Source organism: Artemia sp. Qi Xiang Cuo, chromosome 12 (assembly GCF_049724085.1).
Source record: "Artemia sp. Qi Xiang Cuo chromosome 12, ASM4972408v1, whole genome shotgun sequence".
Classification (NCBI taxonomy): Eukaryota; Metazoa; Arthropoda; class Branchiopoda; order Anostraca; family Artemiidae; genus Artemia; species Artemia sp. Qi Xiang Cuo.
In genome coordinates this window covers 69,219,699-69,247,695 of record NC_142805.1, presented here as the reverse complement: position 1 = coordinate 69,247,695, position 27,997 = coordinate 69,219,699, and the positions used below count along the sequence as shown (strand labels likewise).

Here is a 27,997-nt window from a genome sequence, read left to right as displayed (position 1 = left end):
AACTGTTTCCGATGGAAGTGCATTCCGAGTCTTTTGAAAGACTGTACTGTGATAGTCGCAACTGTTTTTGATAGAAGTGCGTTTTAAGTCTTCCACATTCGGCTAGATAAAGAGCCTAATCTTTTCTCTGGACATGGTGGGTATATTTTGTGTTGATGTTGACTGGTACTACTGTGTTCTGTCAAAGTGGAGAAGTGAGTTAGAGTGGTATTATCAATTTTCCTAACAATGCGGAATGTATGTATTAGGTCAGCTCTATCATGTCGGAACTGAAGACTAGGCAACTGGTAGTCTCCGTGTTCTCTGGTGGTATGGTAGATGTTTCAGGTAAGGTATAAGTTTGGTGGCTCTACGTTGCACTTTCTCAACTCTTTCTCTATCTCTCTTATTAAGGGGACATCATACTGATGAGCAATGCTCAAGTATTTGTCATGCATAAAATGAAATCAATGTATAGATACATAAAGTGAAATCAATGAACGAAGATTAAACTTGGAAAATGTACGATTTAGACTTAATAATTAGTAATTTGCCGATTAGGTGATATCCGATGCATGTTTATAAAATTTAAGACTCGAATCGAAGCAAACCCCAAGGTCTTGAACATATTCCATCGCATATATTTGGAATCAAAACAAGGGTTTATTGTCTCTAAATACTCGATTTTTTTTCTAATGCTTCTTAATATTGGTCGAAAGAAAATCCTATGAAATTTCCCCCTCCCCCAAAGAAAATCATCTTATACACCCTTACAGTTTGAACCCTAATTTATTGAAAATTCCGTATTAACTTTTATGATTCTGGTTTTGATTTTGTAACAGTTTATTATTAACACTTATTGTTGTAACAGTTTGTTCTAACAAAGTGTAAGTATGGAGTGAATCGGCTCAATAGTAACCAGAGCTCTAAAAAATAAAATTTTGGTAAAAATTGATACATCATAGGAATTGGCTTTTTATGCTGATTCCAAATATATGAAACTAATTAAGTTTAATGTTACCCATCAAAAGCTAAAAGCCTGAAAAAATTATCCTGATATTCTTAAAAGGCTCGAGTCATAAAAAGGGCCCCTAAAAAGTCGACCTATCTTAATGAAAATCATGCCATTAGATTCAGAATATCGGAAAACGGTACTGTAAAGGTTTCAAGGTTCTATTTATGAAAACGTTGAATTTTTAGCCAAAAGGAAGATAATGGCAACCGTGTTTTATGTTTTTTTTCCCCAGAGGTGATTGTATTGAGCCAGTGGCTCTAGAAGATCAAAAGAGGGATCATTCGAACGGAAATCGAAAGTTCTAGTGTCCTTTTTAAGTGATTAATAAGATCGGAGAGCAACTAGCACCAGTGACACCCCCATTTTCCTCCAAAGACATCCAATCAAAATATTGAGACAGCCATTTGATTTGGCATAGTTGAATGGTACAGTAATTACCATTTGGGGATGACAAAAGCTTCATAGCCCCTGAGGAAAGGACTGTAGGTTATTCTTTTGGGTGAATTTTCCAGGGAAAATTTTACTCACGGGGGAGCGGAGGGAAGGGGATTTCTTGGCATGATTTGGAAAAGAGTCAAAATTAAATAAAAAGCAACAACTTTTCCAACTGAAAGAAAGGAACAAGAATAAAACTTTAAGCGAACAGACATTGCTCCGTATCTAAAGGGGGCTTCCCCTTCTTCAACCCTCGCTCCTTACGCTAAAGTTTGAATTTTTGTCACAATTCCTGAAGAAAGACTGCTCAAACACAAGGGCTGTTGAATTTGAATGAGAGGTATTGTAAACAAGTTTAAAACTTTAACGTAAAAAGTGAGCGTCGAGGAAAGGGTAGCCGCCCTCATATATGGAACAATTTCCGTTCGTTTTAAGTTTTAATGCCGCTCCTTACTTTCAGTTGAAAAAGAAATGTTTTTATTCAATCAGTTTGTAAAATCTACGATTGTACTATATTAAAAACCGTCGCTCTAAATGAGTTTTTATGCCTTGTTTTCAATACTTTAATATACCTCCTTGAAGTTCAATGAAATTTGAATTTATTATTGTATAATACTAGTTTAGTCCAAAACTAAATCCTGCTGTCAAGATTAGGGTATATGAAAAATCTTGATGCATATTTTTTTTTTAATTTGTTTCTTTTACTTTACATTTCAGACACATGTTTTTTTTTGTTTTTTTTTGTCTTCAAACTGTATGTTGTTTATCTTTTTTTTATTCTCTATATTAGCTACTTCCTCTTCTGCAAATAGAATAGAATATGATTTATTGGTTAAAATAGCACAAAAGCTAGCATAAGCACGTCAGAACAACTACAATAATAAAACAGATGTTAGGGGATAAACATAAAACAAAAAATTAATCAATTATTAAAATGGGAATCAAAATGTGCTAAAATAGCACAAAAGCTACCATAAGCACGTCAGAACAAAAACAATAGTAAAACAGATGTTAGGGATAAGCATAAAACAAAAAGTCAAATCAATTATTAAAATGGGAAACAAATAGGGGACAAAAGAGTTTTTGTACCTCATGGTCAACATTTGGGGACACAGGTCCAGTTGGGTATTTGGAGCTCTAAGTAAGTAAGTATGAAGGCACTAAACCCTTAAGGTCCAAACCGGCAGTGCTGATCTCCGTTTCATTGCCCTTCAGCCAGGAAGTGCAATGGGGGGCTTTGGAGCTCTACAGGCATTCTTTGGCTTAGCACATTTTGGCTTAGCACATTTTGTCTAATTGATTGTATAATTAATGTTTTGTAGAATAATAAAGCAAAAAAGAAACATCTAGGTCTTTGTGTTGTTTGACCCTGTGTCACTCTATGAGATAGGAATTTAAATCCTTAAAAAGAGGAAAAGTCCAATTCTTTTACAGTCTCACATCGTTGAGAACCCATTTTATGTTCCATACCCATCAGAAACTTCGAAAAGGGCTCATTCTATTGGAAATGGGAGTGGCTAGTGCCCTTTTTAATAGTGGAAAGTGATTGGAGGGCAACTCGCCCCCCCCCCCCCTCACGCCCATCATTCCCCCAAACACATCCAATCAAAATTTAAAGATAGCCATTTTATTCAGCGTAGTTGATTTCTAGATAGAAAATATGTTTTTGAGGAGGACAATCCCCCACAACCCTTGGGGCAAGGGTTTTAAGTTGTGCCCAGAGGGCGTGTAAGAACGATGTTGGCACAATGTACTATATATTGTTTTTTTCCTTTAGAGCAGGGCACTTCATATGGAAGGGGTCGTCGTAAAAACTTCAAAAGGGGCTCATTCGATTGGGAATTGAGAGTTCGAGTGCCCTTTTTAATAGTCGAAAGTGATTAGAGGGCAACTAGCCCCCCATGCCCATCATTCCCCCACACACATCCAATCAAAATTTTGAGATAGCCAGTTTGTTCAGCGTAGTTGATTCTCACATAGAAAATAGGTTATTGAGAAGGCCACTGCCCCACAATCTTCAGGGAAAGGGTTTTAAGTTATGCCCTGGGGGCATATAAGGTTTTTTATAGAAGGTGTTGTCGTAGAAACTTCAAAACAGGCTCATTTGATTGGAAATTCGAAGGGCTAGTACCCATTTTAATAGTCGAAAGTTGTAGGAGGGCAACTAGCCCCCCCCCACGACCATCATTTCCCCAAACACATCCAATCAAAACTTTGAGATAGCCGTTTTGTTCAGCGTAGTTGATTTCCAGATAGAAAATATGTTTGTCAGGAGGACACTCCCCCACAACCCTCAGGGCAAGGGTTATAAGTTATGCCATGGGGGCATATAAGGTTTCTTATAGAAAGTGTTGTCGTAGAAACTAAAAAACAACCTCGTTCGATTGGAAACTCAAAGGGCTAGTGCCCTTTTTAATAGTCGAAAGTGATTGGAGAGCAACTAGCCCCCCCCCCCCACGCCCATTATTCCCCCAAACACATCCAATAAAAATTTTGAGATAGCCATTTTGTTCAGCGTATTGGATTTCCAGATAAAAAATATATTTTTGAGGAGGACACTCCCCCACAACCCTCAGGGCAAGGGTTTCAATTATGCCCTGGGGGAATATAAGGTTTTTATAGAAGGCGTTGTCGTAGAAACTTCAAAAGGGGCTCATTATATTGAAAATTCAAAGGGCTAGCGCCCTTTTTAATAGTCGAAAGTGATTGGAGGGTAACTAGCCCCCCACGCCCATCATTCTCCCAAACACATCCAATCAAAATTTTAGATAGCCATTTTATTCAACGTATTTGTAAGTTTTGGAAATTAGGTCTTTAAGGATGACAACCCCTCCCCCCACAGCCCTCAGTACAAGGGTTGTAAGTTATGCCCTGGGACATATAAAGTTTTTATTGAAAGCGTTGTCGTACAAACTTCGAAAGGCCTAATTCAATTGGAAATTGAAAGGGTTATTGCCCTTTTTATTAGTTGAAAGTGATTAGAGAGCCATTAACACCCTTCTCACGTCTACCATTTTCCTAAACACATCCAGGGAAAATTTTAATATATCCTCTTTGTTCAACGTATTTGAATGGTCTGGAAATTAGGTCTTTTAGTATGATTACCCCCTCAGAGCCCTCAGTTCAACGAGTGCAAGTTTTGCCGTGGGGGCATATAAGGTTTATATAGAAAGTTGTTGTATAAATCATAGGCAGCGCGATCGCGCTGCGTAAGTAAAGAACGGGGACACTCGAGAACGAGACAAGAAACGGGGACTAAGTAAAGAGGAGGACACTCCCCAACAACCCTCAGGGCAAGGGTTTTAAGTTATGCCCTGGGGGCATCTAAGAACGATGTTGGCACAATGTAGTATTTAATAATTTTTTCCCTTTAGAGTAGGCCACTTCGTATCGAAGAAGTTGTCGTAGAAACTTCGAAAAGCGCTCATTCAATTGGAAATTAGAGTGGCTTTTGCCATTTTTAATAGTCGAAAGTGATTGGAAGGTGACTAACACTCCTTCCAAGCCCACTATTTCCCGAAACACATCCAATCAAAATTTTGAGGTAGCCATTTTGTTCAGCGTAGTTGATTTCCAGATAGAAATTATGTTTTGAGGACAGTCCCCCACAGCCCTCAGGGCAAGGGTTGTAGGTTATGCCCTGGGGAAATATAAGGTTTTTTACAGAAGGCGTAGAAACTTTAAAAAAGGCTCATTCGATTGGAAATTCAAAGGGCTAGTGCCCTTTTTAATAGTCGAAAGTGATTAGAGGGCAACTAATCCGCCTCTTACGCCCACCTTTTCCCCAAACACATCTAATCCAAACTTTGAGATAGACATTTTATTCAACGTAGTTTTAAGTTCTGGTAATTAGGTCTTTGAAGATGACAACCCCCCACAACCCTCAGGGCAAGGGTTGTAAATTATGGCCTGTGGGCGTATAAGGTCTTTATTGAAAGCGTAGAAACTTCAAAAGGGCTCATTCTATTGGAAATTGAAAGGGCTAGTGCCTTTTTTAATAGTTGAAAGTGATTGGAGAGCGACTAACGCCCCTCTCAAGCCCAACATTTTCCCAAACACATCCAATAAATATTTTGATAGCCATTTTGTTCCACGCAGTTCAAAGTTCAGGAAATTATACCTTTTGAGCAGGACACTCCCCCCACAGTCTTCAGGGAAAGGGTTTTAAGTTATGCCCTGGGGGCATATAAGGTTTTTAGTGAAATCTTTGTCGTAGAAACTTGAAAAAGGGCTCTTTCGATTGGAAATTCAAATGTCTAATGTTCTTTTTAATAGTTGAAAGTGATTTGAGGGCAAATAACTACGCTCTCACCCCCACCTTTTCCTCAAAAACATCCAATCAATATTTTAGATAGCCATTTTATTCAACGTAGTTGGAAGTTTTGGAAATTAGGTCTTTAAGGATGACAACTCCTCACTCCCCCCCCCCCACAGCCCTTAGGGCAAGGGTTGTAAGTTCTATTTCAAAAACTTTTATCGTTAATTCTGGTGTGCCTCAGGGTTCCGTGCTTGGCCCACTTCTTTATCTAATTTACGTTTCTACTATGTATTTTTATATACCAGATGTACTGGTAACGTCTTTTGGTAATTACACAGTGTTTACAATTGCAACTGCTTGCCTCAGCCAGTTAATTGAGATGACAAATAAGGGCATCGCTGAATTGATAAGTTTTACAAATTCTAGTTATTTGGTAGTGAATATTTCCAAAACAAATTTCATGACATTTTGTAGAAATGGAGTTTCATGTGTTTTAGATAATAAAATTGTTTGTAATAGTGAATTTTTAAAGCATATAAATGGTGTTAAATACTTGGGGTTTAGTCTTGATTTTAATTTAAGTTGGAAATCACATTGTGATCTTGTGGCAGTTAAGATTTCAAGAGGGTTGGGTGTGATAAGAAGACTAAAAAATCAACTACCGTCAAATGTTTTACTTTTACTATATCATTCTATTGTTAGCCCTTATTTATCGTATGGTTGCATGCTATGGACTAGTAGTTTTATTTCAAGTTTTAGAAAGCTCCAAATTTTACAGAATAAAATAGTTCGTATCTTAGGTAATTATATTCAGTTTGAAAATAGCACGTTGAATTGCTTTACAAGTTTGAAAATTTTAAATATTTATCAGTTACGGGATTACCAGTTAGCAATTTTTATTTATCAATGTTTGAATAATTGTTCCCCGGAGGTATTTTGGGAATTTTTTAAAGCTAATTCATCCTATCACTGTTATGAGACTAGAAATGCGAATGACCTTGCATCTGAGCTCCGGAATACTCAACGTGCTGCGTTTCTGCCTCGTTTTGCGGGACCGGGAGTGTGGAATTCCCTTCCGGATGCTATTACACAAGCTGATAATGTAGGCCAGCTCAAGAGTAGATTGAATCGTTACCTTTTGGGTTATAAATTGAATGTTTAGAAATTTGAATAATGTTTGGTATGAAAATTATTTGGACGGACAAAGGTCGCATTTTCGCGAAATTACCCAGCCAAAACGCACGGAGTCGGCTCTATGGTCTAGCTGATATTTATTGATTTTGTCATAGTTGATTTAGTTAGAAGTATCTCACTTTTTTTTTTACCTCTGTTGTTGCTTTTTTTTTTTTTTTTTTTTTTTGCGGATGTTGTAAGGATGATGGGTGATATTTCTCACTTACGATTTATAGAGAGTAATCCTTTTAGAGTAGATGTTCTTTATGATGATTTAATTCAAATGCTGATTTTGCCCCGCAAAGAGATAGTTGTTATGTGAACTTGTAGCTTTATAATAATAGATTTGAGCTATCGTAAATAAACCTTCTGTTTTTTGTAGATGGCTGCTGTAAATTTGTTTGTATTTTTTATGTTAAATAAATTAATTTGAATTTGAATTAATAAATATCTGAAATTTCTTCTAAAAAAAAAACAAACTTCAAAAGGGCTCATTCAATTGGAAATTGAAAGGGCTTGTGCATTTTTTAATAGTTGAAAGTGTTTGAAGAGCGACTAACGCCCCTCTCACGCCCACCATTTTCGCAAACAAATCCACTCAAAATTTTGAGATATCCATTTTGTTCAACGTAGTTGAAAGTTCTTGAAAAAAGGTCTTTTAGGATGATAACCCCCTCCGAACCCTCATTGCAAGGGTTGTAAGTTATGCCCTGGGGCATATAAAGTTTATATAGAAAGTTGTTATAGAAGTTTCAAAAAGGGCTCATTTGATTGGAAATTGAAATTGCCCTTTTTAATATTCGAAAGTGAGTATAGAGTAATTAACCCCCCTCTTACGCCCACCATTTCCCTAAAAATATTAATCACAGTTTAGAGATAGCCATTTTGCTCAACGTAGTTGAAAGTTCTGGAAATTATTTATTTAAGGATGACAAACCACCCAGGGGAAAGGTTGTAAGTTCTGCCCTGGGGGTATATAAGGTTCTTATAGATAGAGTTGTTGTAAAACTTCAAAAGAGGTTCATTCAATTGGAAATTGAGAGGGCTAGTGCCCTTTCTAATAGTCAAAGTGATTGGAAGGTAACTAAACCCCCTCTCACGCCCACCATTCCTCCAAACACATCCAATGAAAATTTTCAGATAGCCATTTTGTTCAACGTAGTAGAAAGTTCTGGAAATTAGGTCGTTGAGAATGACACCCCCCCCCCCAGCACTCAGGGCTAGGGTTGTAAGTTGTGTCCTGGGGGCATATAAGATTTTTATTGAAAGTTTTGTTGTAGAAACTTCAAAAGGGCTCATTTGATTGGAAATTGAAACGGCTAGTGCTATTTTTAATAGTTGAAAGTGATTGGAGAGCGACTATCGCCCCTCTCACGCCCACCATTTCCCCAAACACATCCAGTCAAAATTTTAAGATAGCAATGTTGTTCTGGAAACCTGAAAAGACTATGTCAATATAAAACGAACAGAAATTAATTAAAAAAGCTTTTTCCATAAAATAAGTTTTTCAAAGAAAAGTAAAGAACTCCATTAAACCAAAAATGAGCAAAAATAAAATCAAACAGTCTACCAAGCGTGAAACTACCACAAATCAGCATCGATAAATAAATGAATTCAATACGAACAGAAATTACAATAAATGACCGAGTCAAACTCAAAACGAGCAGAAATTAACACAAGTTGAGCGCAAAACCCCTATGCCTTCTCAAGGGCGGAACAAAATTTGCACTTCACTGAAAAAATATAATTGGTTTTACTTTTATAACTTTAATAAATCAAATAATATTAACATTTTGATTACTAAATATCAGTATATGTATATTAAACTGACAATGCACATTCATTTTTATTTTTTCAGTAAAGTGCAAATTTTGTTTTGGCCTTGGGAAGGCGTAGGGGTTTTGCGCCCAACTTATGTTAATTTCTGCTCGTTTTGAGTTTGACTCGGTTATTTATTGTAGTTTCTGTTCGTTTTCGGTTTCATTTAGTTATCGATTCTGATTTGTGGTAGTTTCACGCTTGGTAGATTATTTGATTTTATTTTTGTTCATTTTTGGTTTAATGGAGTTCTTTACTTTTCTTTGAAAAACTTATTTTGTGGAAAAAGTTTTTTTTAATTAATTAAATGAAATTAAATCAGGGAGTGATATAAATTCGTGATTCAGCGTGCAATCACGTGTCAGCATAAAGTTGTATCAATGTATTTGGCGACTTGGTAAAAAAAAGAAAAAGATACTGTAAACCTGTTGCTTTGGACTCTAAAATCAATCCTTAAGGGCTAAGACACAAATGGGGAAATAGCTGAGCAAGCGACCAAACAAAGAGAGAGAGAGAGAGAGAGAGAGGAGAGAGAGAGAGAGAGAGAGAGAGAGAGAGAGAGAGAGAGAGAGAGAGAGAGAGAGAGAGAGTTTGTTATTAAAATTAAAATACCCAGTTGCCTGTTATGAAGGTCGTTATGAGAAATATTGCATGATAAATGATTGTCTTCCAAATTTGTGCGAATTAATGTCATTTGTAGGCTACGTCTTTATTTTGATAAGTGTGCCACTAAATGCGCACCTGCCTTGATAGAACTAAGTTTTTCTCAAACTACATTTTTGATATAAATTTTTAGATCCACTCTTTGACTACCAAGGCAGTACCCAGTGGTGTGCCTCGACAATTGGTAGAGGAAAAAGAAGAGGAACTTAAAATAGCTTGGAGGTATAAAAATCTGCCAAAAGTCTCAGAGGGACATGTGCATATGGAAGAAACAAAAGAACTCTCTAGTTTTTCCCCCATCCAAATTTGGGAAACGAAAGAAAATGATGGCGGTGATAAATGTAAGTTACCTCTTTGAAAGAGTTAATGGAGTAAGTCGCAAAAATGACTATATCAAGGGTAAATGAACTTTTATTTTTGAAATGGCTCTCCCAACCAACATTGCCAAACTTATATTTCTTGTAAAAAGAAAAAAAAAATAATGCTAAAAAAACTTTATTATATAAAAATACCGAGATCAGTTGTACAACTGAATAATTAGTTGGTAGAAAGAATGGTTTGAAGCAAAATCTTCTCTGTGGGGAGGGGGGGGGGTTATGTGACCAGGGTGCCAATAATTTACCAAATTGACAATTTTATTAAAAAAAGAGTGAAAAAAAGAAAAAACACGGAATTCGGGCACCAGAAAAAATCTTGGGGGAGGGGGTCGTATTCTCCCCGACCCCCTGGATCCGCTGGTAACCGATAAATTTAGTGCTTGGGCTCTTCTGTCTTCTTTTCTTCCAAAAATACTTTCATGATCGTTGCCGGTTAAAAATATTTAGCAAACTCGATCTTTACAAAAGAGAATCAAGAGAATTGAAAGTAGTTTCTGAAATAATCATAGATTTGTTTGTGATAACTTATCAGTTTGAATGAATTGATCGTTTAATATAGGTATCAGAACGGTCTGCCACCAGACTGTGCCATCTAATGGCCGTGCTAATGGCCTGAAAGCACGGAGAATACTCGTATACGTTATTTAGCATTATAGTATAGTCCATCTATGGTATCTGTGCTATATACCTTATCTCTGTGATCAAGAAACATTAATAAAGGTCGATCAGGAGATTATATCGATAAAAAAAATAATGAAATATACAAGAAGCTTAACAACCGTGTTAGATCCGTTAATAAAATTTAAATGCCAAAAAATTGCTAAACATATTTGATTAAAAATAATCAATTACGTATAATAAAACAATTCAGAGGCCAAACATATTAGAAGACTTTGACTTGAGTTTATTTAACATAATAAATAGAAATATAAACCATTACAAATATAAATCACTACAACTATATACAACTATATATATACACAAATATAAATCGCTAGCGAAAAAAGGACAACGTAATAAACTGGTAAAAATTGAAATATAAATCCCTTATCACAGATTCAAAAGACTCAAAATGAGAGACCATGTAAAGTTGAAAGGCGTATACATTTTTTTGAGAGTATAATACAAATAAAATTATGTTGTCGATTTGAAAGTTTTCGGAAGAACGAACAAATAGATGTTGTGAACTTTTCTCAAAAATAGTACGGTATACAGAGAACGATATATGCAATACTGTCTAAAATGTAATCCCTTTTGACGTAAATTTGTTTCGGAAAAGAAAAATAATGACACAAATCTCGTATCTGTAGCCTAATAATAACCTAGTTAATTATGAAAGATAATAAATAATCATAATATTAGAAAAAAATAAGATAAAAATAATTTAATTAGTATAAATTAATAAGTTAAAGAAATAAATAAATTTTATTGATCAATAGATATGGAAATTAATAAATTAACATTGAAAATGAGGTCACTACAAATGATAACCTAATAATTTGAAGAATAGCCTAATGGCATGGGTGCCTTTGATTTGAGAGGGAAACTATTTGAAAGCATTGGAAAAATGATAAGATTTGGTGAAAGTAGGAAAGAGGGGTCTGGCCTGCATCGTCAAAAGGTATTTTTCTGCTTCCAGATCAACATTTTATTTATTTCATTATGGTTCTATATTATGAAATACTTTGATAATTGCAATATTAGATACTATATTATTAAATATGATTATTACATTTGTACATGTGCGAATCACACACACAAATATATATATATTATATATATATATATTATATATATATATATATATATATCCGGACTTGGCCTTGTTAAAGATAGGAATGGGGTCGCAATTAGCGATAAGGAAAAAACTAAAGAGAGATGGGCCGAACATTTTGAGAATTTGCTTAACCGAGATACAGTGGCAGAAAAAAATATAGAGGAAAATGAAAAAGTTTGTGATACCTTGGATGTGAAGGAAGATTTGTTTTGTTAGGATGAATTAGCAACAGTACTAAAGGGATTAAAGAATAATAAGGCTCCAGGTGCTGATAGGGTGGTAAAGGAGTTTCTTAAATATGGTGGCTCTGAGGTTAGAAATAAGCTACTGAAGATTATGAATATGATTTTCGAAAAAGGGGAAGTACCTAACGATTTTAGGAAAACCTTAATTAAGCCACTTTATAAGAAAGGTGATAAAAGTGAGTGTGGTAATTATCGAGGCATTAGTCTGGTCTCTGTAGGTAGTAAATTACTTAGTAATATGATACTTTTTAGACTGAAAGATGCCATAGACAAAGTTTTAAGAGAAGAACAGTGCGGTTTTAGAAAAGGTAGAGGATGTGTGGACCAAATTTTCACTCTTTCTCTTTCACTCCAAAGTTCAGGGTGCTAGAATTGGTTTGAAAATTAATGTTAGGAAGACTAAGTCACTAAGGCTGGGAAATGGGAACTTCGTGGGCGGGTGTAAAAAGGGAGACTTTGAATAGATTGGGGTGGAGGAGGAGCGTGCGTAGCTGTGTTGGCCTCAGGCGGCTTGGTGCTGCGGTGAGTTGTTAGTAGTATATATATATATATATATATATATATATATATATATATATATATATATATATATATATATATATATATATATATATATATATATATATATATATATATATATATCATATATATATATATATATATATATATATATATATATATATATATATATATATATATATATATATATATATATATATATATATATATATATATATATATATATATATATATATATATATATATATATATATATATATATATATATATATATATATATATATATATATATATATATATATATATATATATATATATATATATATATATATATATTGTAGACCTGATCTTTTAATGGACCTCAAAAAACTATTCAGTGGTGTTCGGTGACTGTAGTGACCATTGGAGTGTTCTTCTTTGTCTCGTAACGTGGGTTTCGTCTTTGTCTAGCGTCCATCGTTCATAGTCTATCGAAATTTTCCAAGAACCTTATTGCGTTGATTTCAAACTCTTAGATGTAAATAAACGAAAGTTTGGAATTTTCCTAAAAAACCTAGTAACAGAAGGGAGTTTATTTGTTTGATTGTTTATTGGAAACAAACATATAAATAAACAAACAATAAAGCTTTTAATTCTGTTTCATTTACATTAAACGAAGTTTCTTATGCCGTGCCCTGTATATATATATTATAAAAAAAAGAAAATAACTAGTCAGATTAAGAGAAGGAGAAAGCGTCCCAGAACAAAAAACTAAAATTAATATAGATCTATAAAGTTAGGTTGATACTTATATTTATTCTTTCAGATACGGAGTTATTAAAGGCTATTTACTCCAAGGCAAAATGTTTTCAGGTCAAACCAGGTGATGTTGGAGAAAAGAACGTGTTACGTGTTGCCATGGTTTCACTCGGAACGGCTTTATGGGGAAAAGAAAATCTTTTGAAATTTTTGGTTCTTCTCAAAAATGTTCTTCGAGTCTCTTGTGCTTCCTGTCTTGTCACCATACCTTCGTTTGTTGTAAAAGTAAGTTTATTTATTATTACGAATTATGATTTATATTATATAATTATAAAATATTATAAATTATAATTCTGTTATTTATTTATATATAAGTGTAAAGCGAAGTATTTATTGTTATAAATAGTTTGTTATACTTTGGGCTTTACTTTATATTTTACTTGAATATTTTCGATGAGGGGGTGGGGGCATACTTTCAACAACAAGAAAATGTGATGAATCATTTTGAAATTGTATAACTAGTTAAAACTTAAATCTTAAGAAAGAAGAGGATAGGTTTGAATGCCATTCAGGTGAATTTGGTGTTGCCAAAGAAGACAAAAACTACCACTGTCTATCAAAAATGTACTGCTTAAGGAATATGGAATTGAATTCGTGTTTTCGGACAAAGATAATCAATTAAATGCTACAAAAATACCCCAATGTGTTAGAATAAAAATAGGTGAATTTTAATACTGAGATGAAACTGAACAGAGACATGTTAAGGAAAAAAAAAGACTTGATAATAATAATAATTTAATGTTACCCTCTGTAAACACCAAAAATGCACTAAAGAGGAGTATAAGAAAAACAAAAAGGACACAGACAAAAATTACGCATAATTACAAAAATTTCACATCATTATTGACAACTTTAATTTTTAAACATTCATTCAGCATGAATCAAACACTATAAGATTTGTTTCTTTTTTTTCAAATTAATTCAGTCGGTTTTTTTATTTTCTTCCTCACATGTTTCTCTTCCTTTCCGGCGTGAACTCGGGTAGACCTTCAGATATATGTAAGTTAAAAGAGTTTTTTCAAATAGTGAAGTAAACGGGAGTCGTCCAAGGTCTTGTATAGATTTTGCTCCACTAGAAAATGAAAGTTTAGAACTCTCATCTATTTGACGGTGAGATAATTAGAGGTAATGATTTTCAGATTTTTCAAGTTGATGAATACCCCAAATCCCATAACTATTTTACAGATTCAGATATACCAGAATCCTTTATTTCGTTTCATTTTTCTATGGTTCAACCAAACTTTCAAGGGCTAAGCTCTTCTATGAGTGATATTCAGCTTATAAGTGAGGTTGTCCAGCCTAAAATTTTTAGTCCGGTTGAGACGTTTCTAAACCAACAGACGTCTACTCTAGTTGATCTTCCAAATTATCATTCATAATTCCTTTATTGTAAGAAGAAGAAGAGAGGGGGGACAGAGGGCATTTTATATAAGTGATTCTCTACACTTGTTTCGAAATGATAACTTGACTGATGTAGAAGGAATTTTGAATTTATTTTTATTGAAGTAAATGTAGCTAATAAATTGGTGAGATTTACAGGCCTCCCTCCGGATCAATCCGGAATTTTTTGCTCATCTGGAAAGTATTTTTGAGAGGATAACCCAATCAGAATATTTTGAGTTGTTCTTGATGGGTGATTTCAATATCGATCTCGGTCTTCCATTAAAAAAAATGGTTTTTCTGTCGATGATGGCTGAGTTCGGATTATATTCGTGTATTACTTTTCCGGCGGGTAATGCCAGACGCAAACGTATCGTATGAGACGCAAACGTCTCATACGATAGTTGACAGTATTTTAGTTAAAGTTTCCCGACTTCTGCTTCTGTTTTAGTTTCAGATATGTTGGACCATTACCCCATTTTGGGATCGTATTTAGTCCCAGAACATGAAATTTTAAGTCACCAGATTAACCAAAATTTGAAATTTCTGAATTTATCGGATGATAATATTAAACTTTTTAAAGAGGAAATGGGTAAAATAGATTGGTCGTCATTGTATGTAGAAAATATGTGATTACCGCTTTCCAGTTGTTTCATTGTATTTTTATGGACAAAACGGAAGAATGCTGTGAAGAAAGTGTAGTCCGTAACTCCAGGAAGTTTTTCCCACGGCGTCCATGGGTTTCTAAAAGTCTTCTTGACTGTATAAACAAGAAGATGAGAATATAGAAGGATTATTTAAGTGAACCAACAAAATTTTCATTAGATATCAAAAATATAATAACTTGCTTCGTAAAATTCTAAGAAATGAAATGGAAAAGTATTTTTTTTAATAGATTCCAGATTTATGGGAACAATGGTAAGAAAATATGGAGTGTTACAAAATCAGTTTTAAAACCTGGTTCTAAAACTTCTGGTGTGCAAAAAAAATGGTCCAAAAGGGTGTAGCTATAGAGAATGAAAGTGAAATTCCAGGGATTTTAACATCTTTTTTTAGTGAAGTTGAGAGGGAAACGATAGATGAAGCTCCGATATCTCGTCACAGCTATTTTCTTCCTCCTTCGTGTAGAAATTCGATGGGGTTCTTTTCAGTTGCTTATTATGATATTGTAAATTTAAGAACGAGTCTGAAAAGCAGTTCTTCATCAGGATATGATGAAATTAATGCCAAAATTGTGAAGGAAAGTGCTCAAGTTCGGGTTGAGCTACTTACTTCTTGTTGAATCTTTCGTATGAAACAGGTACTTTTCCGGATGATCTAAAAAAAGCGAGAGTAATTCCTCTTTTTAAAGGAGATCCATCAGATGTGTCTAATTATAGGCCGGTTTCACTTTTATCTACTTTTTCTAAATTTTTTGAAAAACCAGTGCATAAACAACTTGCAAATTCTTTGGAATTAAAGGTTTTTCTATAATTCGAGATAATTTGGCTTTCGTCCCGGCCACTCTTCAGAAGATGCTCTTGCTTCGCTTTCGTTTTTTATAAATAAAATGATGGTTCACTGTAAAATTCCTATGGTAATACTTTTGAACACAAAGAAGGCGTTTGATTGTATGTCCTACGATATCCTGCTTAGTAAGTTAGACCATATTGGGGTGAGAGGCCATCTTTTTTCATGGTTTCAAAGTTACCTAGGAAATTGAGAAATTATAATTGGGAATAATCATACATCTTCGAAGACATTGAATTGCGGGGTGGCCCAAGGTTCTATTCTTGGCCCTCTCTTATTTATTATTCACATTAAAGACTTACATTTTATTTTCGAACCCCCCCCCCCAGTTTGTTGCTGCAATTTGTGCCCTCAGACTACATTCTCCAGCTCAAGTTCGGATTCGAGTTCAGACGAAATGCTACAAGGCTTTGCAGATGACACAGTCATTGGATGTGCTAACGGTGATTTTGAGATACTGATTTATAGACAGCAACAGACGATGGAGTTTGTTTACTTGTGGATGGATGCTAACAAGATGACTATGAATGTGAAGAAATCCCACGTTTTGCTATTTTCACGAGTAGGAAAGCTCCAGCCCAGATTTCCAAGCGACTAGAGGCATGATATAGAGACCATAAAATTGATTTGTAAACTATCTGGGTGTGGACGTGCTTGATGAAAATTTTCTTTCAAATAACATTCTACAGCGGTGGGCCTAAAAATTTCTAAAAATCTGGGAATATTAAAAAAACTTAAGCATTTTTTTCCTGTTAAGATCTTTCATCTTCTTTATTTTTCGCTGATACAGTCCCAAATCCGATACTGCTCCCTTGTCTGGACGGTGACATTTAAATCCCATACATTATGGTTAATAAAATAAATAAAAAAGCATTATACCTAATTAACGAAACAGATTGTTATTTTCTTTAGATTGTTTGGTCTTTTTTAATTGCTCATTTTTTTATCTTACAAATACTTTCATTCTCTACTACCAAAATGCTTTTCATGATTTTTTTCTGTGGCTAAAACACGCCAGGGAAGATCACTGGATAGAAGCATGTTGGTTGTTCTGTATACGCTATATGTTCGGTCAGTTGTTTCACTTGACATTTTATGTTCACGAGTTTGGAATGGCCTACCAGAGGCAATTAGAAGCAAACCGAGTCTTACATCATTTAAAGTAAATCTAAAAAAAACATTGGAGTAAACATCATAAGCATTAAGTAATATTAAGTAATTTAAAATTATATCGAATAAAAGTAAAAGAAAATGGATAAATATTTATTATTTTAGTATTAATTTTGACAGCGATATCAGATCTTGCTTTCTCCTGTTAAAATTGAGGTTTAAGTTTTGTTTTAGTGTTTTTAATTGAATTGTTTGGAGGGAATTTTAGTTCATGCTGGCTGGCAAATGAAGGAACGCCACTTATTGATGTAGTTAACACTGTAATTTAATGTTTCCTTAACAGGATTGTCCTAGAGGGTCCAATTAATATGGATTATGGGTCAGAATTTATTTTTAAAAAGTATTTGTAAGTATATGTAATTTAAGCGTAATATACTATTGAAACTGATCTGAATTGAATTGTCCTTTATAGTCTGATCACCTGCACATTTATTACATTTAACAGGGTTCTTAAAGTTCCTTGCGAAATACCCAAATCCTTGGCAATTTAGGCACTGCTTAGGCTTTTCAATTGACAGAGTCACTCGGAACTGGCGTGATATTTTAATGCGGGGGGGGGGGGGAGACTGCTGCAGCGGCCGACTCTTCATCGATCAAATGAATGACCAGTCCAATTTTTTTCTAACTATGTGTTTTTCTTTACTTGCGTAGCCAATTTTCTGCACAAATTCACGCTGGTTCTTCGGGTTATGCGCGTTAATATTGAAGAAATGTTCGTACAGGGATGGTGGGTGGTTGACTTGACGGAGCTGAAGACCAGACAGTTGAGACTGGAGCCTGTTAGCAAGTTCCTTGCTTTTCCACTAAAAAAACTAGCATACAGACACGCTCGTTTAAGCATGAGGCCACAATCGTAGGATCATCATTTGGAAATGATGGCACATCCGAGGAGTCTACGATGACAAAAAGCGGGTGAAGCTCGTTGTTTGGCACTTAGTCACTAACTATTTCACAAGGATCTGACAGGAAAGACTGCGTTATAATGTAAAGTATGAATTTGTTGTAAATAAAAACGTTTTACTCTGCAATAGTCGTGGCAATGGTTATCGACTATCGACAAATAGCCGTGGCAATGGTTATTGGCTATCGACAAATAGCCGTGGCCATTGGCCGTTCAAACCAGAGATAGGCGTGGTCTTGGTATAAAGTTTTTCAAGTTAGTTTTGTTACTATACGCAATAAAGTGTGAATATTAGTTGTTAGAATGGATTATCGTAGGTTTATGATTCTATACTAAATAATTTACCATTTATGCAATTTATCAGTTTATTCCAGTATCTTCGTCAGTGAAATAAAACTGAGGTAGAAAAATTTTGTGGTAGAATCTGGTCAGAAAAATTGGCACAATTTATCTCAAAGTATTGGTAATGCTGTTTTTGAAATAGTTCTACCTGTAAGCTAAATTGTACGAAGTGGTTATGAAAAGTATATACAATGCTCGAAGAGGTTACGGAAAGTTGTTCAGAGCATAGGTTCATGTGCGGAATAAGGGGGTTAAATTTATGTGGGATGGGCAGGAGTTGTAAAAAAAAGGCAAATAGAAAACGAAAAATTTTAAATATGTAGAAAAAGTAGATTGCTCAGACATTTTTGACTATATCCTTCCAATTTCCCTACTTATTCTCCAATGTATAACAGCAGTGGAAGATATCGAAACAGTATGGAATCGTGTGTCACTGACTTTATCATTAGTTGATCTTGCGCCCTTCTTTTTCCTAAGTTTAAGTCCTCTTTTATCAAATTGAGATTTTCCTTTTTTTTAAAGCTCGTTTTGTTTTCACCCCTGTTTAGTTTAAGCGTTCGATGAACTTTCCTTTTTTACTTATATTTAATCTATTCACTGATTTTTCCTCTCCAGATTTTTTCCATTTCCGACCCTTATTTCATATATTTCGCTGTTTTTATCCTATTGTTTTTTTATCGTTTGACTGTTTTTTATTATTTTTACCTGTTTTTTTGTGTGTGGGCGTACTATTTTATAGATGTTTTCCAGAGAAATTGCCTACGGATTGTTTTGGGTGTTCAACTGATTGACCATATCTTAAACAGTAAGCTGTACGAAAAGTGTAGTTCAATCCCGCTTTCTAAGGCTATAATGAGAGAAAGGGTGAGATGGTTAGGACACGTTCTGCGGATCGAGGATGACAGATTGGAGAAGATTGTCCTTTTCGGTCAACTGTCTAAGGCCATACCAAAAGCAGGTTATCCCTAGTTGGATTGGAAGGATGTCACAAGGAAATATTTAAGGAAAATGGAACTTCCTGGGAGAATGTAAAGAGGGAGGCGTTGAATATATTGAGATGGATGGAAACCGTGTGTAGCTAAGTTGCCTCAGGTGGCTTGTTGCTGCAATGAATTGTTAGTAGTAGTAGTAGTATACCCCTGAATTTTGTTTTGAGTGATAATGTTTTGAGTTACATGCTTAGTAATGAGCGAATTTTCTTTTTTTGAAATGAGACATAATTTTGTGTTTTTGTTGTTGTTTCTTGTCTTGTATTTGCAATACTTTTATCTTTATTAATGAAGCTTGTTGCCATTCAGTTTTTTTTTTCTGCACTTGTTTATTTGACAAAAAGCGCAAATCGACATTTCTTCTAAAGCCATTTTCGAAACAGAAATTTAAGTTATCCTAAGAGGACGGACTGGATCCTAATTACTCACCCCCCCCCCCCCGGTATGTACATGTTTGTGCTGCATAGGGTATTTTCACAAGCTGTAGCAATGTCAAAAATCAGTATTTTTTTAATTTTCTGCACAGTTTTCTTGTAGACCCGAATTGGTTTCTAAATAGCTCAAAAGTTAAATAGAAGATGTTCCATTATTTGCGACAAAATTGTCGAAGCATTTTTTCTTCTCTGTTTTCTCTATCGCTCCGTAATATTCACAAATTCATTTTAATCATAATATCCTTTATTAAATGTTACCGTATCACGTCTGCCATAGTTCTACATTCGTTTGCAGGGGCGCCAATTCACGGAGATGCAAGAAGGGGGGGGGGTCAAAAACTATTTTGCCGTTTTTTTTATAAAGATACAAAAATTTCAAAATATTAGGGGGCAATTCTACTTTTTTTTGAAAAAAAAATATGAGAAGAAGCTCTTCAAATTCTAGGGTGGGGGGGGGGGGGATTTGCGCCTCTGGTTGCATAGTTATTGTTAAGTCGACAGTAGGTTTGATATTATTTATTTCTCTTGGCTGAAATCATAACTTTCTATACGCTATTCAATATTCTTCTTCTTCTTCAATCCCTTTATCTTCTATCTCTGTTTTCATTTTTTTTTTTTTAAAGTTGGATTCCAATCTGTTGTCGTCTATCCGCAACTTATCTGACATCTACATGGCGTTCCAGGATATTGATCCAGATGTCCATGAAGAGCTGAAAGTTTATAGTGCCGTGTTGCAACTAGACTTTCCAAATACACTGAATGCTTTTCATGTTAACTACCCCGATACGAAAGATTTGGCAGTTAGGATATCAAGAAATCAGTTGGTTGTGGAAAAGGTGCATTTAATCCCAGGTATTAGAGTGGACGAACGGAAGCCTGTATCCAGGGTTGATTTTTAATTAATTCTGCGTTATTTTTAATTAATGCAGGAATTTTGAATTGATTGATTAGTTTAAAAAACTCCGTGTTTCTTTGACTGTATTTAGCTTTCTATCAGCCTTCTTCCTGAAAAAAAGATGTATTTTTGGTATATAAAAAGGTTTTCAGTATTCTAAGTGCAGCTGTCTCCCAGTGAAAGTTGTCGTTAGGCTAGTTTCTTCAAGTAGTCACAGTGTAGTTCCTTTAACTAGTTCTAGGCTAATTTAAGCAATCCTTAGAGTCTTAAAACTAGGCTCCAAGGATGATTCTAGGTTCTAAGAAAAACTTTGTCTCTCTATAAATGATATCATCCCTAAAGGAAAAAAAGAGACATCCCTAAAGGAATGCTTTCCATTTGAAACAGGGATTTTTCCTGTTTGTTCTTTTGCAGTTTATTTTCCTGTTGCTGAAGATCGGGGACTGTAATGGCCCTTTTGGTTCTCAACTTTGTTGAATTTATTGGTACAGATTTCATATAAAGTCCACATCATCTTCGAGGAGTTTCAGGCTATTTTTCGAAATTCCCATAAACTTGTTTTCGCAATAAATTCCTACCATTAAGAATAGCCGAAATAATGCTTACTAGTCCGGTATCAGCTTCAAATGGCGATTCTTTCTCAGCTGACAGTTAAGTAAGTAATGGGACTAACGACGCTTCTTGACTACTAAGGTCCCTGTGTCGGCCGTGCTACGTGTTGCTATAGCCGGGTAAGATCTCTGGGGCCCGTATTACCAAGCTAAGGTCAAACCTCCTGAGCCACAACATAACTCACCTGACAGTTTATTTTTCTTTTTTTTGGATACTATGTGTTGGAGTTCGTTCTTTACTAGGTTGCAAATATCGCTTCAATCGTAATCTTTAAGTGAATTGGCATTCCGCTTGTTTCCGAGTGGGTGCCAAAAAGAAAGAAATCTCTACTCAGTGAAACTGATTTTAAATAAATAAATTTTTTTATATAAATAACAAATAAAAAATTACCATTCTAACAAATTTATAAAATTCCTGTACTGCTAAAATGTGTCATTGGAATTCTTTTTTTAGACAGCAAAGTTTTTTTCCGGGATTTTTCCAAAACATTAGAGAATCTGGCTTTTAATAAGTTCTAAAATCGCTAATAAGGTCGCAAAATCGCTAGGTTGTTTTACCTTGATATAATCTACCGTCTTCTCTTTGAACTCAGCCTCAGAAGGTTATCCTTAATTTATTTTTAATTGTTTTCCAGAAGAATGTTCTTAGTCTAGCTTTCAGTACTCGTAAGGGTGCATTCAACAAGGTCGTGGGAGAAATTTAGTTCGGCCCAATTTGTAGGTTTAAACTGAAAGAAATATTTTCTTAGACCTATTAACACGGGTAAAAATTTTGATTAAGTCATTTAACTATGAAAAAAGAAACATTTTATACAAATTTCAATAAAAATCTGAATATTTCGGCTTCACATACGGAAGCATTTATAACTGTGTAGGAAAGGGGGAAAAAACTTGAAGAAAAAACTTTTGTCACCTTATTACCAGCTTATGTGGGAAGACCTAGGTCTAAGTTAACAAATTAATATATGCTGGAAAATAAGATAAGACGATTATTTCCACCTTTTTTAATCTAAGAAAGAATGTTAGGCCAAGTTAGTCTTGGTTAAAGTAGTACAGGTGAGGCTATTTGGTAAAAACGGGTATTCGGTAGTTAGGGTATTAGGATGCTTTATAGAGTATTTGGTAATATTTTAATAGTGACAGTCACTAAAACAGTCCCTGGAGGACGAACTTCAAAGAACCACTTAGCAAGAAATTTTTCAAAATTTAAATTGAGATTAGAGCCAAAATTACCTCATTTATGCCAACAAAGCAACCTTCGCCAGCAATCAAACTACTGTAGCATGGGGTACGAGTAGTCCTACTAACAGATCACTGCAGCACCAGGCCTCCTGAGGCCAACATATCTGCGTACAGCCCTTCTCTATCGCATTCTATTCGAAGCTTCACTCTTTACCCCTCCCGTGAAATTGAATTTTTTTTTTTTTAATCCTTTCTTATAACTTCTTCCCATCCCATTCGGAGAGGGCTTGATCTTCATTTAACCCCAAATAGATGGCAAAAAAAAATCTTTGGTCTTTAAATCGTCGTCATTCATTCATAAATGTGGCCTAGCCATCTTCACCACTTTCTGACATTACAGCCACAGAAAGTGGGATCAAACCACATTTTTGGTACAGCTAATCGTTTGATACACGGGAGTACCTAAAACTGTCCATGGACAATTCCTCTGGAGAACATTAACAGATCTTCCTCTGCCTTTCGAAGTGCCCACACTTTAGAGCCATACCTGACCATTCCCATGGCTTCCAACATTCTAATAGAATCTCCCAGGCTTATCTTCATATTCTTCCTATTTTTTTTCAATTGCGAAAATACACCCTGCGTTAATTCAGTTTTTCCTTCCCATTTGACGTCAGGTTCTCCCTTAGCATTTGCTGTGTTCCTTAATACGAAGTCCATCAAAATAATCCATATAAACGGATATAGGACACAACCCTGTTTAGCTCCTGAAAGATATACGAAACCAGCTACTAGCCTCATTTCCTACCTTAACCGCAGCAATGCTATTCTTGTACATGGCACTAATTACTTTCATGTACATATCTGGTATAACACCCAAAGATTGGATCTTAACTGTATCTTTACCGTCAGCTGAATCAAACGTCCGCACGCAATCTACAAGACTGAGTGCTAAAAGGATCCGATGATTCAGAAACTTCTTATCATTAATCTAAAAATGCAAATTTGGTTGACACATCCTCCCCCTTTCCTTAAACCATACTGCTCTTCTCTTAAAACTGCATTGACAGCATCTCTTAATCTAATAAGTGTTTCTATGCTAAGTAATTTACTTCCTACTTAAGATAAAATTAGTGCCTCTGTAATTGTCATACTCACTTGTCACCTTTCTTATAGAAGGGTTTAATTAAAGTTTTCCTAAAATCACTGCGTACTTACCCTTTCAAAAATCATATTCATAATCTTTAGTAACTTGATCTTCCTTCACAACCACCATATTTAAAAAATCTCTTTACCACCCAATTAGCACCTGAGGCCTCATTATTTTTCAATCCCTTTAGCACTATCTCTAACTCCCCCTCGCCTAATATTCACTTCCAAATTGTTGAACTATTTTTCATTCTTCTCTATATCCTTTTCCACATCTTTACCATGATTTAACGCATTCTCAGAATGTTGTGCACTTTAACACTTCCCGTATCACCAATTGAGGCCAAGTTCCTATCTTTAACTGGGACCAATCCAGACTGACCATTTCTTTTCTTCTTCTTAATATTTTACTCTCTGGCTGTATCTTCCAGATCCTCGGCAATTTTGTCATTGACCCCGATTTCACTCCTCCTCACTTCACACTTTAATGCCCTCCCTTACTTATTTCCACCCTAGGATGGATGGATGGATGATAGACAAAATCTAACAACAAGTGAAAACTACATCATTTCTTATACAATCCAGAAAAATGCTTATGTCAGCTTTGCTGCCTCTCACTCAGACTACCTGTCTTGGTTTTGTTTCCGATTGGCCAATGGGTTAATGGCAGCTTGATTTTAATTCAAAAATCAACCTCTCTTATTCTCATCTGGTCTATCATGCAACAAAAATCTTGAACTAACCCCTCCTCTTTTCTACCAACCTTACAGCAGTTTCATTATATTCATGGTTGTGTTTCTAACTTTCCTATCTGAGACATCTTCCGGTACTTTGCAAACTATTTTGCTGAAGTTGTTCCGAACATCTTCTACATTGACCAGTGGCAGATCGAGGGGGGCGAGGGGGGCGCCCCCCTAGCGTAGTATAAAGTAGTGTAATTTACTTAATTAGCTCAAGTGTGCGTTAATTAAACTTGCTCATAACGCAAGTTTATGGGATCAACCTATTTTGCGCCCCCCACCAAATTTTTTTTTCGGATTAACCTATTTTGCCCCCCCTCCCCTGAAAAAAATCCTGGATCAGCCCCTGACATTAACAGACTAAAAACTCGTCGGTTCCATATCCAACTATTCTTTGAAAGTTCCTCTTAAATTCTCATCCTGGAGTCTGTCAACCATATAACTACCAGAAGGAAATTACTCTTCCTTAATTTGATTTGGGAATCGAGTTCAATGATTTCTAGCACTCTAAAAGTGACCAATAGAGGACACTATACAGTTCCCTGTATAGTGTACTATGCAGTTAAAGGGCACTGTAGACAGTAATATTTACTTTCAAAACCACCCCTGTCTACCCAAGTGTTCTATATCAGTCCTGCCACTTTTCGATTTACAGTTACAATAAAAAAAAGCATCATAGTAGCCATGTTAATTCATGGGGTACAACCATTGCAATTTTCCTTCCCTACATCAAATTTATCTAGGCTAAGATACCATCTATCCTGATTCTTGCCAACCTTGGCGTTCAAATCCCAAAATTTAAAATATCCCATTTCTGTCTTGTATCCTGTGAATTGGTTCCTGTAGCTTAAGGTAAAATTCATCCGAACCACTTCTGTCTCCATCAGGGGCTCTACAGGGGCATATGCCACTATGACTGATACCTTGCATTTTCGGGTCTTAAAGTGAACACCTGGTAATCAATTATTAATACCTTCCCAACCTAAGATAGAATTTCAGTTTCCTTATCCATCTTAAGCACTGGTCCCTGCCTATGGGTCCCATCATTCCTACCTCAATAAACAAAGTTCACCTAATTTCATGTTTTTCTAATCCTGGGCAATGACTTTTTGGAATCTTAACAAGTCTGGTTTAATTAAAAAGGATATGTAGGCTATTGCGTTGCTCCTCTAATACCTTTGTTGGTGAAGTCGTCAAAAATTTGCTGCAACAGGTCCTGTTGTCCAAGCAATGTAAATCTAGTTTATGTTCGTTTTAAGTTTGAATCCCACTCTTTAGTTTTATTGATAAAAAAAACATTCTGCATGCATTTAATGCAAGGACAACATTAAAACATAAAATGAGCAAAAAGTCCCTGAACAAAAAGGGGGCTGTCGCACATTGGTGCCTCCAGGAAGGGGTTATCCCCTCCCCTCATCGGGAAATAAGAAGACACTTAAAATGTATCAAACAGAGGAAAAACAGAAATACTTCCATTTGAATTTTCGTACAAAAAATCTCCTAATAGTATTTGCCCCTCCCCCACTTAAAAACTCCCCGGTGATTGTTACTTTCGGGGCCATCCCTCCCCCATTTAAAACACTGATATTGTTGCTTGCGCTTTACTGAAAAGAACAAATTTCTTATATTTCGTTGAGAACCAATCAAATATTTTTGGTATGGATTGAGTGTCTTTTGGATTATTAGTAAGTTCTAAGCAACCAGTTAACCGTTATTAGCTACGGATCGTGGGGTGACAGTCCCTGCCTTTTTCAGGGGATTTTTTGCCTGTTTTAAGTTTCAACGGCGTTTTTAACTTGTATTTGAACTTGTTTTTTGTTTTTTTAATTTAATTAAGAATAGGATTGATATCTATAATATTTTGAAACTGTAGTACAGATGTAGTGTAGAGGTTTAGGGGTAGTAAGTGCCCTTGTATATAGGATGATATCTAGATTTAAAAAAAGCACTGAAGGACAAAAAGGAAGTGGGGAGTTTCCAACGAGTAAAATAAAGTTTCACAAGGAGGATTTACAAGATGAACTTAAGTTTCAAGTCTAAAGACTGAAGTTTCAAAAAAGTGAAGATATTGGTTAGGCTCTCAATTGCGTGGTCTAGCAACGCGGTAATTCTGTAGCAACAGCAACATAATATCTAGTTTGAGGATTAAGGACGCTTCTTCACTACAAAGGTCATTGCGATGCCACAGTGGCAGCTAGGATTGAACTCCGGGTCCAATATTACCAAGCAAAGTTTAGTCCACTGTGCCACCACAGGATCAATAGTCGAAAGCAGCAGCAACAGCATAAATTTTAATTTAAGTCTATAATTTGAATTTTCAAACCATCGTAGACCGTCACAACGGAAAGACGTCATTTCGTTACGAAATTGTACGGTAAAGACGGAACTTGTACAACTATCAGTAAACTTAACCTTCCAAAGACAGCAAGTTAATCCTGTGTATTAACTAAATAGAGGATGTCATGCATTTAGCTCAGACAGAACAGTGATAACAGGTGCGGTCTATGAATCTTTTGATAGCATTTTGTATATAAATCTAAAAAGATTTTGGGGATCCTATTTTCTTTAGAAGCAATTGGTAATTACACGGTCCAGTGCTGTAAGCATCTCAAATTCGGTCTGTGTTTGACTAAAACTTAATTTTCTTATCAACATAATTTATCATTCGAAAGCCGAAAGTTTGGCAGAATAAAATATAAAAGTTTTCAGGGGAGTAAGACAAGTTTACCATGATGCATAAGATTTCATGGTCAGAAGATATCACCTCGGCTGGGCATGTTCACTAAAGTTACTCCAGAACTGCTTATTTTTTTGAAAGCTCGAATGTACGGATAAAATGACCACCAGATGGGATCTGGTGGTCATTTTCCACTCACTTGCCACTCATTTTCCAAATCACTTGCCACTACACAGAAAATGAACTAAGTCTGAGGATGCTACAAAAAATCTTGTCGCAAGTTAAAAAAAATCCAAGATCGCAAAGTAAAATATTGTAGTTTGAATAAGCTCAAAATGAAATTATCTAGAATCACTAACCTTTTTTCCAAGCAACAATACGTACATCTAAAGCTTAATAACTCACAAACGGCTCACTTTCAAAGATTATTTTCAAATACTTTCATCAAAAAAAACTTTTAGACTTTATTTTTGCTTTTCTATACAAAAGAGAAAGTTTCGTTTTGGACACAACTTCATATTGACTAGTTCTTGTTAGTAACACGTAATTAAGACTTCTTTGTTTGGATAGACTCCTATCTCCAAGATATAGTTCTTAAAACATCTTAAATGAACTGGAACAAGTCATTGATATTAAAGCTAGTAATCACTCAAAGCCTAGGCTGGTTGCCCGGTAATTCGAGCTAGACTCTCAGCCGGGCATACCGTTTTTGTAGTTGTATTTAGTTTGTAAATAAAAAGAGCCCGAACCTATAGGTTAACGCTCCTTCTTGACAAAAAAAAGGTCCTTGCTTCGGTCCTGGGCCAGCTGGGACCGAATCATAGGTCCCGCATTGCCAAGCAGAGACCGATCCACTATGCCACAAGAGTGGCACAGTACTTAGAGTGATTCCTACACCTAATTGCTAAAAGCTTGCTTCAAATTGCGTTAAACGAACTACCGAACTAAAACTAATCATTGA

At 35.3% G+C, this 27,997-nt stretch overlaps 1 protein-coding gene across 1 annotated transcript in view; it reads left to right on the top strand.

Annotated features, from left to right (window-relative positions):
* Positions 1-20,725, top strand: part of Elp4 (Elongator complex protein 4) — a 28,727-nt gene extending 8,002 nt beyond the window's left edge. The window contains exons 3-5 of the mRNA XM_089098005.1: positions 9,475-9,682; positions 13,065-13,282; positions 20,406-20,725. Of these exons, the coding sequence (XP_088954131.1) occupies positions 9,475-9,682; positions 13,065-13,282; positions 20,406-20,681 (702 nt within the window). The 3' untranslated portion in view covers positions 20,682-20,725. The remainder of the gene's footprint in view (positions 1-9,474; positions 9,683-13,064; positions 13,283-20,405) is intronic.
* The last annotated feature ends 7,272 nt before the right edge of the window (positions 20,726-27,997 follow it).